General features: G+C 34.9%; 1 protein-coding gene across 3 annotated transcripts in view; it reads left to right on the plus strand.

Annotated features, from left to right (window-relative positions):
• KIF2A (kinesin family member 2A) overlaps nucleotides 1-13769 on the plus strand; it is a 97514-nt gene that overhangs the window by 65755 nt on the left and 17990 nt on the right. For all 3 annotated transcript variants that reach the window (XM_069096378.1, XM_069096376.1, XM_069096377.1), the window contains exons 10-15: nucleotides 281-371; nucleotides 518-581; nucleotides 1490-1581; nucleotides 1806-1948; nucleotides 8135-8339; nucleotides 12098-12208. In XM_069096378.1, coding sequence (XP_068952479.1) covers nucleotides 281-371; nucleotides 518-581; nucleotides 1490-1581; nucleotides 1806-1948; nucleotides 8135-8339; nucleotides 12098-12208 — 706 coding nt within the window. The remainder of the gene's footprint in view (nucleotides 1-280; nucleotides 372-517; nucleotides 582-1489; nucleotides 1582-1805; nucleotides 1949-8134; nucleotides 8340-12097; nucleotides 12209-13769) is intronic.

The raw sequence follows: 13769 nt of genomic DNA on the forward strand, positions 1-13769 counted from the left end.
ATACTCGGCACCCACACAAAAATAACTGGCTGTGTAACCTTGAGCAAGTTACTTAACCCCGAATGCTTTTTAAAAAAAGAGGGGGAATTTTCAGAAAATTAATGATTCTGGGATTCTCACATTTCAGTATTTTCTAAGGATTCTGTAATATAGTTTAAAAGGAAAAGTTTTGATTAACCTGAGCAGCTTTTCTCTATATATAAATGTGACTTTTCCCAAATAAATTCAATAATGAGAATACAGTGATGAAAGGTTATTCTTTTTTTTTGCATTTTTCTAGGTTTACAGCTAGACCATTAGTAGAAACCATATTTGAAAGGGGAATGGCCACATGTTTTGCTTATGGTCAAACAGGCAGTGGAAAAACTCATGTAAGTGATTCCTAGAAATTCTGTAGTTACAAAGTCATGATTCATTTTTTTTTAATGATTACATTTAGGGAAACTACAGATATGAACACTTAAGATAGAATTTATTATTTTTACATGATATTTACTCATTATTCTTAAACTTCTAGACCATGGGTGGTGACTTTACAGGAAGGAATCAAGATTGTTCTAAAGGGATATATGCGCTAGCAGGTAAATAGGTCTTTTTGCACTTAATTTACAAATACTTTAATATTGACTTTTTATGCTTGATTTGTCTGTTTTTAAAGACTGGAAAATCTTCTGTTTGATTAAAGTGTAAACCATCATAAAAATAGCATATAATGAAATATGAAGCATTAAATAAATCTAAAATAAGTAGCATAATAAATAATTGTTGATCATTTGATCACCTTTGAATATAAGATATAAGTATATGAAATGAAGATTTGGATCTTAAATTATTAAGTGTCTGGGGGTTTTTTTGTTTGTTTTGTTTTTTTTGGTCTTTTTGGAGAGGGGAAGGCAGGGCAATTGAGGTTAAGTGACTTGCCCAAGGTCACACAGCTAGTAAGCGTTAGGTGTCTATGGCCGGATTTGAACTCTGGTCCTCCTGACTTCGGGACTGGTACTCTACTCACTGTGCCACCTAGCTGCCCCCACTCCATTATTCTAAGAAAGGTTGACCTCTTTATAAAACAAGAATAAGACTTTTTGGTTAGAAGAATTATTTTTCCTTTTTTATGTGGAGGGCATTATGGGAGAAGCTAACAGTCTTACTCTCTAATATTCTCTCCAATAATAAATAAATACATAAGGGTCATTGAAGCATCTTTTAAAATGCACAGAAGAGAAGAAAAGGAAGTTTAGAGGGAAACCAATCAGGAAAGCTTTGCAAATAATATTGAATTTATTCTATGTATATTTAATATAACATATGGTATGTTATTGTATGTGTATGTTTTACAGAAAATTTTACATGATAGAGATTTGTGAAGTTTATTGTTTATTGCATTCAAACTTTTTTTTTTTTTAAGATTTTTGAAACTAAGAAATTTTTATTACTTTTTCATGGTATTAATTGAAACCTAACTGTTTTACATTTCTGTGAAACTCAACAGCTCGAGACATCTTTTTAATGCTAAAGAAACCAAACTATAAGAAGTTAGAACTTCAAGTATATGCGACCTTTTTTGAAATTTATAGTGGAAAGGTAAGTATAAGCTTTTAGTATTTACCATGAGGTTCTACTCCTAATTTCATTTGAATAGAAATTGACTCATTTGTAAAATTTGGCTCTTGAAACAGTTTAACAGTCATCATTTCTATCTAAATGGTTTAAAACATTCTTAACTAGGTTTCTTTGGATTTTTCTTTGAGACCTTCAATTCTGTTGATGTTTAGTTAGCTAACATAAGTGTATTTTTCTCCCCAAAGGTATTTGACTTACTTAACAGGAAGACAAAATTGAGAGTATTAGAGGATGGTAAACAGCAAGTTCAAGTTGTGGGATTACAGGAGCGGGAGGTTAAATGCGTTGAAGATGTCCTGAAGCTTATTGAAATAGGCAACAGTTGCAGGTATTGCTAATTCTTTTAATCGATGCATTCAAAATATCAAATATTTTCTTAATTATTTTTTACATGTAGTTATATTTTACATATGGATATGTGTGCTTAACAAAAAAAAAACCAGGTCATGGCCACTAGTCCTATCCATTTCATGGCAAATAGAGGAAGAAGAAATAGAAGCAGCCTCAGATTTTGTATTCTTAGTCTCAAAAATCACTGCAGGCAATGACTACAGCCATGAAATTAAAAGACATTTGCTCCTTGGGAGGAAAGCTATGGCCAATCTGGATGGCATCCTTAAAAAAAAAAAGCAGAGACATCACTTTGCCAAGAAAGATCCATATAGTCAAAGCTGTGGTTTTTCAAGTAGCAATCTATGGCAGTGAAAGTTGGATTATAAGGAAAGCTGAGTGCCACAGAACCAGTGATTTTGAATTGTGATGCTGGAGAAGACTTTTGAGAGTCCCTTGGTCAACAAGGAGATCAAATCAGTCAGTACTTAAAGAAATTAATTCAGACTCTTCACTGGAAGGTCAAATACTGAAGCTGAAGCTTATGTATTTTGGCCACATAAAGAAGATATGACTCATTAGAAAGGACCTTGATGTTGGGAAAGATTGAAGGCTAAAGGAGAAGGGGGTGGCAGAGGATGAGATGAATAGATAGTGTCATGGTAACAGTGAACGTGAACTTGAACAGATTTCAGGAAATAGTGTGGGAGAGAAGGGCCTTGTGCTAAATGGTCCACAGGACCACAAAGAATCAGATACAGTTAAATACCATGTGTGCTTAATGGAATAACCCTTTATTTCACTTGTATTGTTATTTTCTCAACTGAAGCAAATCACAGCCTCTTAGTAAAAAGTTTTCATAAGTTGGGACTATAAAGATTTACCTGATGATGAGTCTACCCAAATGTTGCTACCCTGTGACAGTAGTCCATTTCTAACCCTTACTCTGAATATTTCTACCTTGATACAACCTACCAGACATTTGAACATCTCTTGCATAGTCTTCAAAATCTCTTGTTGATCTCCATAAGTGACTATATTGCATGTGTATAAGGTACATCATTTGGTTGGCTTATGATCTCAGAAGTTGGTACCCATATCTTAGCTCATTGTCTTCTTAGTCTGTGCCACTTCAGCCCACATTCTCCCATAAATCCTCCACAGGAGGTCTACCCAACATTCCCAACAACCCGACTTTTAGATCTCTTGACATTTTTTAAAATAACCAGTAGGGTTCAAAGCAACATCCATTCTTCACTTTCCATACATAACTAGCCCACTTCTTTTTTTAATCATGCTTTTCTTGATCTAAATTGCTTCTCAGACATGATTCTTCATTGGGAGTATATTGCAGCCTATTCATCATATTATAGGTTGTGCTCTCCATTGCTCTTGGGTGGACCTGTGTCTTATTTCTCTGAATAATGCAGTGTTTTAGTCAGGAAGACCTGAGTTCAAATCTGGCCTCAGACACTTAACACAAAAACTAGCTGTGTGACCTTGGGCAAGTCATTTAACCCCAACTGCCCTCCAAAAAAGGAAAAAAAAAGTGGTGTTCTGTGATTCATTAAAAGCACTGTTCAGTGTCAGTTGTAGTTCATTGTCCTAACTCTTTTTATTATCCTTCCAGCTCTGTATGTATGGACTATAAATATTCTTCATCTACTTGGTTTTTCTGTGTGGATCATGGGACCACAGACTTGGGGCTAAGAGGGTCATCTTTGAGGTCATGTTTTCCAACCACTCCATTTTATAGATGAGCCAGTTCTCATTCAGAGGTATTAAGCACCTTCCTTGCATTGCCACCAAGTGCTGGAGGCAAGATTCCCATACGGGGTCTCTGATAGAATTTTATGTTCTAACTGTGCTGTATGTATAACTAATTAGTCTGAACTGTTTTTGAGTGATTAAAAATCTCATTTAAGATACTTTGCAGTATTTGGAGGCCTGATGGCATGATGCCATTTGCAAATGGTATCTGGAGGACCTCATCATATCTAAGGAATTATTGTTCAATTTGGCTTCTGCTCCATTCATATGAATAATCAATGTATTGGCAAACAAAATTTACTATATTTTAAAATAAAGTCTTGTATGATTTTGAGAAATGTGTATTATCTCCACATGTGGAATATATGTTATCTAGAAGACAACCATTAAGGCAGCCTTGTGCTGTATCAAATTAAAAAAAATTTATGGACAAGAAAGAGTAGACTACTGCTGTGTTCTTTGCACCTGTGAGTAGAGATGTGATCTCCTTTAGAATACATTGTGTGAAAGCCTGCTCATACTCTTCTCATACCTACCTTCATCCAGAGAGTATTGTCTTAAAGATTTTATAGAGGCATAGAAAGAGTAGGCATATGGGTTAAGAGTTATTGATAGTTTCCCAGTTGCTTTATTTCAATATTCATTAGGTCAGTAGTTTTGGGATTTTTCCTGTGTGTTTTTATCTCCTTCCTTCCCTTCCTTCCTCATTTCAGAAATCTTGAGGATCAGTCATTGAAGGCCTTCCAAGCTATGTAGCCTCCAGCACAAAACTTTCTGGGTATACTTGGTCTGGTTAAACTACTTTCCCCCTCTTGGATTTCTTTTCTTCTTCCTCATGTACCACATTTGGGATTGTGATGGCAGAGTCTGAATGTGGCGACTCCATTGTTATTGAAGAAATAGTTTGTCAGATAAATCTTGACAGAACTTTTACTTTTTTAATCTGTTACTTTCTTCTAGTTTCATCTCCAAATGTTCCCAGAATGACTTTACTTGATTGGTTCTATTGCCAAGCTTTAAAATTACTTTCTCTTTCCCTTTGCTTCCTTTTCACTGTTTTAAGAGGTGATGCTGCCCCAATATTCTACCATCCTTTTATAAGAATTTCCAGTGAGTTTGTATTCTAAATCTGTCTTGCCTTTGCCTTCTGTTGCTCTCTTAAAATGTGTGTTGATTTAGTTTGGAGAGTCTTATGGAGTCTTTTGTGGAATTAATCTTCTCATCCTCTGTAGGCAATGTTGGTATAAAGATTATAATTGTTTTCATAATGATCTTTTTTGAAATGTTTATCGTGAACCATATGAAATAGCCAAATCCTCTCATAAAATAACATTTTTTTCTGCCTTTGGAAGACCAAAAAAATAAACACCCCACTTTAAAATTTTTATTTTCCCACAATAACCAGTGAACCATCCTTCCATTTAGCTGAAACTTCATTTGTCTTCTAGTTTCACATATTAAGAACATTAAGTCTACTTACTAATTTCTCCCATTGGTATATGTTCTATTCAACAAACGGTAAGCACCTACTCTGTGCAAGGCATTATGCTGGGTGCTGTGATAGAAGGACAGAAATGAAACAGCACCTACCTTCAAAGAGTTTATAGTTGGGGAGGTGGGAGGGAGACAGAGTTAATAAAGACAAAGTAATTCTGTTATAATTCATAGAAAGAGAGAGTGCTAGGGGTGTGGCAAGTCACTTGAACCCAATTGCCTAGCCTTAACCCTTCCAAAAAAAAAAAAAGGCAAAAAATAAAAGAGAGAATGCTAACAAATGGACAATTAGGAAAAGAATTTGTGGCAGAGCTAAGATGGCTGAAGACAAGCAGCAACTCAGCTGCGTTCTCCCAACATTGAATGGGCAGTTTTTTGTTCAGTCTTTTTCCATTGTGACTAGCTCTTCATGACCTCATTTGGGGTTTTCTGGGCAAAGATACATTTCCTTCTCCAGTTCATTTTACAGATGAGGAAGCCAAAGCAAAGAAGGTTAAGTGACTTGCCTAGGGTCACACACCTAGCAAAGTCTGAGGCCAGATGTAAACTCAAGTCTTCCTGACTTCAGATCCCACTGCTCTTTACCATCTAGCTATAGAATTGCGAAATGAATATTAAAGCAGTTCTGAGGTACCTCCTCATACCTATCAGAAAAGGCAGATGCTGGAAGGAATGAAGGTAAATAGGTACAATAATAAACCATAGGTTTAGTTGTGAACTGGGTCAGTTATTCTGGAGAGCATTTTGGAACTATTGTCAAAGAGCTATAAAACTGCTTTTCTCCCAGCAGTACAAATAACTCAGTCTATATCCCAAAGAGATCAAAGAAAAAGGGCAAAGGTTCTTTATGTACAAAAATATAGCAGCTCTTTTTGTGGTGGCTAACATTTGGAAATTGGGTAATAGCTGAATAAGTTGTAGCATGTGATTGTGATAGAATACTATAAGAAATGAGGAGGAAGATGATTTAAAAAAACAAAAACAAACCTAGCAAGACATATACGAACTGATGCAAAATTAATTTAGAAGAACTGGGAGATCATTGTCCACAGAAATAGCAATGTTATAATGATGATCAACTGTGAAAGACTTGGGTACTCCGATCAATACAATGATCAAAAATTTAAAAGGAATCATGTTGAAAAAATGCTGTCCAAGTCCAGAGAGAGAACTGATGATCTCTGAGTGCAATTTAAAATTTAATTTTCTTGCTTTAATTTTTTGCGATATAGCTAGTATGGAAATGTTTTGCATGATTTCACATGTATAATTGATACAATTTTCCTTACTTTCTCAGGGGTGGGGCAGGGGTTGGAGGGAAGGAGAGAATTTGGAACTCTGTAAAGAGGGGCAGCTAGGTGGTGTAATGAATAGAGCACCAGCCCAGGATTCAGGAGGACCTGAGTTCAAATGTGACCTCAGACACGTAATTCTTAGTAGCTGTGTGACCATGGGCAAGCATTTAACCCCAGTTGTCCTGCCTTCCTCTTCCAAAAAAACAAGAAAGGAAGAAAAAGTTTTTTTTTTTAAAGGAAAAGACCACAGGTATGAGTAGGAAATGGCACTTAAGTTGTACTATGAAAGAAACCAGAAATTCTCTGAGGCAGAGGTGAGGAGGAGAGTGCATTTTAGGAAATGGTAGGGCACTAATTCAAAGGCATGGAATTTAATGCCATTTATGGGAATTATTCAGTAGTGCCATTTTGAAAGAGGATGAATAAATAGGAAAAGAAATAATATGTAATTCAGCTGGAAAGATAGGTGAGAGCCAGGTAGTAGGGGCTTTATATGTAATGTTGAAGATTTTGTATTTTATCCTTGAGGTAAATGGGGAGCTCTGAAGATTTTTTGAGTAGAGGAGGTTCCAGAGTAGGGTAATGAACTGGAAGAAGAGGATGGGGTAGAGAGATTGGAGATCGTGTTGAGAATGAAGAGTAGGTTTAAGGAAGAGAGGAGATGGAGGAACAAGGTTGAAGCTTGTGGTTGGAGAGAGGGATTTTAGCATTTTCTGGATTATGGAGGTAGAGTAGTTAATGGGACCACTCAAGGGTATGACCATCCTGGTGAGTTGCTGTAGTGGAATGAAAATGGGAGTAGATGAGGAGGTTGAATTGATTGGAAGAAGGCCAAGTTATTCAAAGGGACTTAAACTTGTATGATAAAGGATAGGAGGGTTTGGGCAGAGATACAGTCTATGAGCAAGGTGCTAAACTCCTTGTAGAAAAAAAGTGAGAATGTCTTGAAAGTCAGTATATGACTGGGATAATGAGTTGAATTGAGTGATAAAAATTGATGAAATGAATCTCAAAGGAGGAGAAATTACAGAATTATGGTAGCAAAGGGATAATCTGCAAATGGAAGTGAAGGCCAAGGAATATGCCTATTCCTCTTCTTCATACTCAAGGAGTATGCTTACTCCATTGCTTTAGAAGAGAAACATTTAGTACTGGAGAGGTTGGCTAGGGAAGCATTTTCTTCAGGGGAAAGCCATTTCACATATGGATAGGAATGGACGAGTTGCAATTTGCATTAATGAGATCACAGATTTATGGATCTATACATTTACATTCAATGATTTTGGGGTCTTAATATGCCACTGGAAAGATGACATTAATTTTATAAGCTTGAGTATGTGTTTTATTTGATCATTGTTATTAGTTTTTAATATTCAGCTTTTTCAGAATTCAATGCTGTTTTCTTCAACAGCTTTGTTCTTAGATATAAAATTATCATCATGCTAATCCCAATTTAGTTGAATGCCTGTTTCCAAGAGGGTAGACAAGCTTGACTACTGCCTTAGATGTTTCCTTCTTACTTAAATAATGAAAGTAGTTTAGATTTTTATTTTCATTGAATTTTCATAATTAAAATATTATTATGTAATAGGAGGCTGACAGTTTCCTACCTCTTCTAATTTTAGAACGTCTGGTCAGACATCTGCTAATGCACATTCATCTCGGAGCCATGCAGTCTTTCAAATGATCCTCAGAAGGAAAGGAAAATTACATGGCAAATTTTCTCTCATTGATTTGGCTGGAAATGAAAGAGGAGCAGATACTTCTAGTGCTGATAGGCAAACTCGGCTTGAAGGTGCTGAAATTAATAAAAGCCTTTTAGCACTCAAGGTAAGTAAAATGTATTCAATCAACAAAGTGAAAGTCTGTTTTATTTTTGTTTCCTTTATTTCAGAACCGAGGGGGTTTCCCCTCCCCCCCCCGAATATGAGACAAAACTTAAAAAAAACAAAACAGGCAGTTTATATTTGCATTTGCAGTCTACCTAGCATTTCCTTTACAGCCATGTTTTAGATGGATGACTCTGAAAGTAGGTAGTATAGTTTTGATATTCCTTTCAGATTTTGCTGTCAGTTCAAATTTTGTTCCATACCCAAATAAGGTAAACAATTCAAATGTGTTTGCATTTCAGTCACTTTTGAAAATGCTGAATAGAACATTAAGACAGAACCCTTTGGCAGTATATTAATGATTTCCCAGGTTAGCATCATTCCATTAATCACTCTTCTTAGTCTGATGTACTTCTTAATCCATATGACCAAATTATTCTTCAGTTTGTAACTTTCTATAATGCCATAAGAGTGCTAGATGTCTTTACTGAAATTGATGTACACTATGTATGTATACCCTTTTAAAAATCTATCAGATACCCCCTTTTCCCCTGAAAAAAAGGAAATGAGGTTAAGTCCAGGTGATTTGTTCTTGATGAATTCATTTTGACTCTCTTAATAATCAACACTTCTTTTTTAAGCACTTGGAAGGTATTGTAGGATTTTTGTAGAGTTAAAAAGTCAAGCTCTCTGATTTATAGTTTGGGGCATCTACCTTCCTTGTTTTTGTTTTTGTTTTTTAAATTGGGACATGCCCATCTCCAACTCCATACAACTCCTGCTGCCAAGATTTCTCAAAGATCATCAGTAGCAGTTGTCTGCAAGTTCTTTCAGTAACCTGGGATATCATTTATCCAAGTCTGATGACTTCAACTCACAGGGGTAACTAAGTAGGAATACTCTGAGTATACTCTGACCAACTTGCTGCTTATCTTGGGTTTCACATTTCTATTAACCATTTTTGTTCTGTGTTTCCAAGGCTGAAAATTAATACCATTGGTAGATGAAACAGAAACAGCCTTTATAAAGATGTTCCTCCTACATAATTTCTTAAAGTAGGAAATAGAACAATTGAAGGCACTTATTAAAGCTGTCACCTTAAAGATTTGTTTTGATGGATCTATTGTCTCATTAATTGTGGATATGTCTTTTTTTTTTTGGAGGGCAATTGGGGTTAAGTGACTTGCTCAAGGTCACACAGCTAGTTTTTGTGTTAAGTGTCTGAGGCCAGATTTGAGCTCAGGTCCTCCTGACTCCAGGGTGGGTGCTCTATTCACTGCACCACCTAGCCGCCCCCAAATTGTGAATATTTCTTCCCAAACACATCTAAGAATACCTTCTGGTTCTTTGAATGTTTTATGGCTACAAATACAGCATTCCTGTTGCATATTGGATTGTCCCTTGTAATACATACATATAGCTCCATATATTTATGTTGTATGTGTCCTTGATATTTTTTTAGTCTTGGAAATTGTTGAATATACTGTAACCAGCTTATGCCAGCTGTGCATCTTTGCATTGATTGACCTTCAAATCATATTCAATTTTGATTCTTCTGAGAACAGTCTTCTGTGGTTCATAGATATATAAACCATCATTGGCAGCTTAAAAAATGTTCAAATAATTATTTTATATTGTTTATATTATTGACTATATTTGTTTAAAAAATTTGAAAGTTAGAAAATAAGGGCATATGTGGCAAGGAGCAGTTTGGGGTTATAGAAAATACTGCTTAATGTCCCACATACTTTCCATCTGGTTCTTTTTTTTTTACTGTGTAGATAACTAAACAGATCTTTTCAATGACTTTGGGTCTTATTGATGAGGTCTTGTAGGGTTCCAGAGCTAGATACAATCAGAGCAGTGTCTGCAAAAAGAGGCATCTGGAGAAACTCCACTGGCATAGGTTTGGGAACTCAGGTATGAAGTGTTAAAATAGGCTTTTGTGGACTTTTATTTTAAATTGAAGAAAAAGACTTCATTCTTTGAGTCTAAAAGAGACCTACAATTTGTTCTCTTGTTTAAGTCTTAAGTTTTAATGTTTCTGTGATAATTCTTTCAATTTTAGCCCTCCAATCATAGAACTTGAGCATTTTAAAGAAACCTTAAGAAGTCATCTGATAACCTCATACTCAAAAGTCATTAAACAATGACTGATAATTATCTATTCTCAGTTTACATACTACAGAAACAAGAGACTTCTCCTCCCCCTCCCTGATAAGTCTATTTTTAAAAGTATCATTCAGTAAAAACATGGTTAACAAATATTAATTTGCACTTATTTCATTCAATTAAATATCTATAAAACATTTACCATGTATGAGACAAAAATTCTGGTATTTTATAATAAACAAAAAGAAAGTAATTATATCTCCTAAATCCACTACAAGTGATTTTCCTACTAAGTGGTGATTAGACAATAGAAGATAGTTTGTGAGAGGACAGTTTTTTCCTTTCTTTGTTTTTGCTAAATAAGTTATCTTTCTTGGTTTTATTATATTTTATTTATAAATATACATATATATATATATACACACATATATACAGATATTTGATTTTTGCTGTTGATTTTTTATCTTTCTCTACCATTGGGGGAAAAAAAAGAAAAATCCCTTGTAAGAAACAAACATGCATAGTACAACAAAACAAATTCTCAAATTGGCCACGTCCAAAAACTTTTCTAATTCTGTATCATGAGTCTTACAACCTCTTTTGGGAAGTAATAGCATGCTTCATGATCCTCAAGGCTTTAAAAATTGTTTTAATGTTTTTGTAATTATACAAATTGTTCTGCTAGTTCTGCTCACTTCATACAAACGCAGTTTTCACTGAAGCTATTATCCCTTTCATCATATCTTATGGTAAACTACTTTTTTATTACATTAATGTGCCATGATTTGTTCGGCCATTCCACAATTGGTGGGCACCCTGTTGGTTTCCATTTTTTACCACAAAAAAACTGCTATAAGTATTTTTGCACATACAAGTACTTTTTTTCCTCTTTGATCTCTTTGAGGCATAGAATTAATTGTGGTATCACTAGTTTATCTGAATATACTGAGTTTATCAACTTTTTTGTTCATACTTCCAAATTACTTTTTTTTTTGTCAGCTTTGCCAAGCTGATGGGTGTGATGTGGAACCTCAGCATTGCTTTAATTTTTTTCTCATTATTAGTCATTTGGAGCATTTTTTCATATAGCTATCGACTGCTCTGATTCCTTCCTTAGAAAACTGCCAGTTCATATAATTATCATTTATCAGTTGGAAAATGGCTCTTAACTCCTGTAGGTTTTAGTCAGTTCTTTATATGTCTTGGCAATGTGACTCTTGTCTGCATAACTTGTTTTAAAAAATTTTTTTCAACCTATTCAAATTAAATGGGTTTGGTCTCAGTGACCTACAGTAGTTGTTGAGGGTTCCAAAAGACTTGAAGTCTAACACTTCTGTTTCACTTTTATAATATACAAGTTCTTTTTATTGTTTATTGTTGTTTCTGAGATTCTAAAAATCTCAGCAGTTTTTAAAAGTATTTCAATAAAGCATTGAAACATTTTCTCTTACTATACTTTCATTTCTTCAATGTCCTTAGAATTTTGAAACACCTATGAGAATTTTCAGAAGATTTATAGATATCAGTAAAACTTGTAGTATTACATAGGAGCTATGTCAAGAGTAGTTTTTAAATATGTCGGTTTGATTAGGAGGAGGGAAATCTCATGAAAGACTGAAATGTAAACCTTGATTTCTTAATTTTCAGGAGTGCATCAGAGCCTTAGGTAGAAATAAACCTCATACTCCCTTCAGAGCAAGTAAACTCACTCAGGTGCTAAGAGATTCATTCATAGGAGAAAACTCCCGCACATGCATGGTAAGTTTTTGTTTGGTGCACGGGGGGTCAGAGAAGAGGGTGAAATGGCTGACTAATCTCAGGACGAATTCTTTGAGTACATTTTGATCATCCTCTGTTACATGGAACACATATACCAAAAAAAATATCATTTCCCCAGTCTTAGGATCATAGATTTAGATAGGGAAGGGACCTTAAAAGCCATCTAATCCAGTCCCTTAATTGCAAACTCTGGCCTAGAGGAGTGAAATGGTTTTGCCCAAGGTCATGCAAATGGAAGAGCTGGGAGCAGAACCCAGGTTTAGGTTTTAGAACTCCAAATCAGTTTTCTTTCCACTGTACAACTGGTTTTCATTTACATCATTAACCCTTAGAGTAGGCAGCTCTCCAAGACTACAGTTTGTACAGCACATGCCTATTTGTATTACATAAATGAAATTCGAACCAAAATCCAGCCAAAAATAATTAAACCTTCCCATCCCCTTAGTAAGAGGCATACCTCTTAGAAAAGTACATTGCCTACTAACTGCAAGTTCAGTTTAAGAGAGTTTTTTTTAAGCCTCAGTTGCTTCTCTTTGTACCTTTTAGAGAGAATGGGTAAAGTGCAGGTAACTAAAGTTTTTCTTCTCCCTGTCACTTAAAACCTTTCTGCCTTCTACAGTGTTGAAACTCATTACCCCTGGGGCACTTAATCTCTTCACATCAAGGATGATAAAGTAAATAATATAAAACTCAAAACTATCAAAATTGCAACTTCACAGATAATAAAGTTGTATTTGAATGATAAGGCATTTATAAAAATGAAATATTTAAATTTTCTTGCAAAGGAAAGCTGTTTTGGACAGAGTTGTTTAGGTTAGTGTTAGTTATAGAAATACAAAAAAGAACATCAAGACACTTGAAAGGACATGGAGAATAAGAGGAGGTGTTTACACAATTAGAGAAATTTAGTAGCTACTTGTTAAATTTAATATTTATGCTTTTTAAAAAATATAGCAAAAGTTCAGTTTCTTTGATAGTCTTTTCCCTTGCATATTGAAATGTTTAGATTTGTTGATAAGTTCACAGTTTTTAAAAAAAAAGGGGTTTTAAAATGTAATGTGCTAAAATTATATCATGGGAATAAATAGAAGCATTTCTATTTTTGCTTGAAAATGAGCAAATTTTAAGTAAAATTTGTCCTAATACATGCCAGATCTGTGATTTTGGTAGCACAAGTCTTTCCCCTTCCTCCTATAATTTGATGTTAGGACCTATGAAACTGTTTCAGGCATGTAGGCCTTAAAGGAATCATTGTTGGGGGAGAGTAGATAGCATAGCATCACATGGCTGGTAAGTTTGTAAGTGTCAGGCAGGATTTGAACCCATTTCTCCTGACTCCAAGCCTAGTGCTTTATACACTTTGGCACATTGCCACTAATAAAAGACATGTTTATACATATGTTTATACTAATATATATACACATATTTGCTTAAGAGTCAGTGCAGCAAAGCTGATAGAGGTCAAGAATTCTAGGGTCACAGTCCTACCTCCAACATAGACTATTTCACTACAGAAAATCCTTTCATTTTCACTTTCCTA

Source organism: Petaurus breviceps, unplaced genomic scaffold (genome assembly GCF_028583685.1).
Source record: "Petaurus breviceps papuanus isolate PSGF00001 unplaced genomic scaffold, PetGlider_PUasm1.0 229, whole genome shotgun sequence".
Lineage (NCBI taxonomy): Eukaryota > Metazoa > Chordata > Mammalia > Diprotodontia > Petauridae > Petaurus > Petaurus breviceps.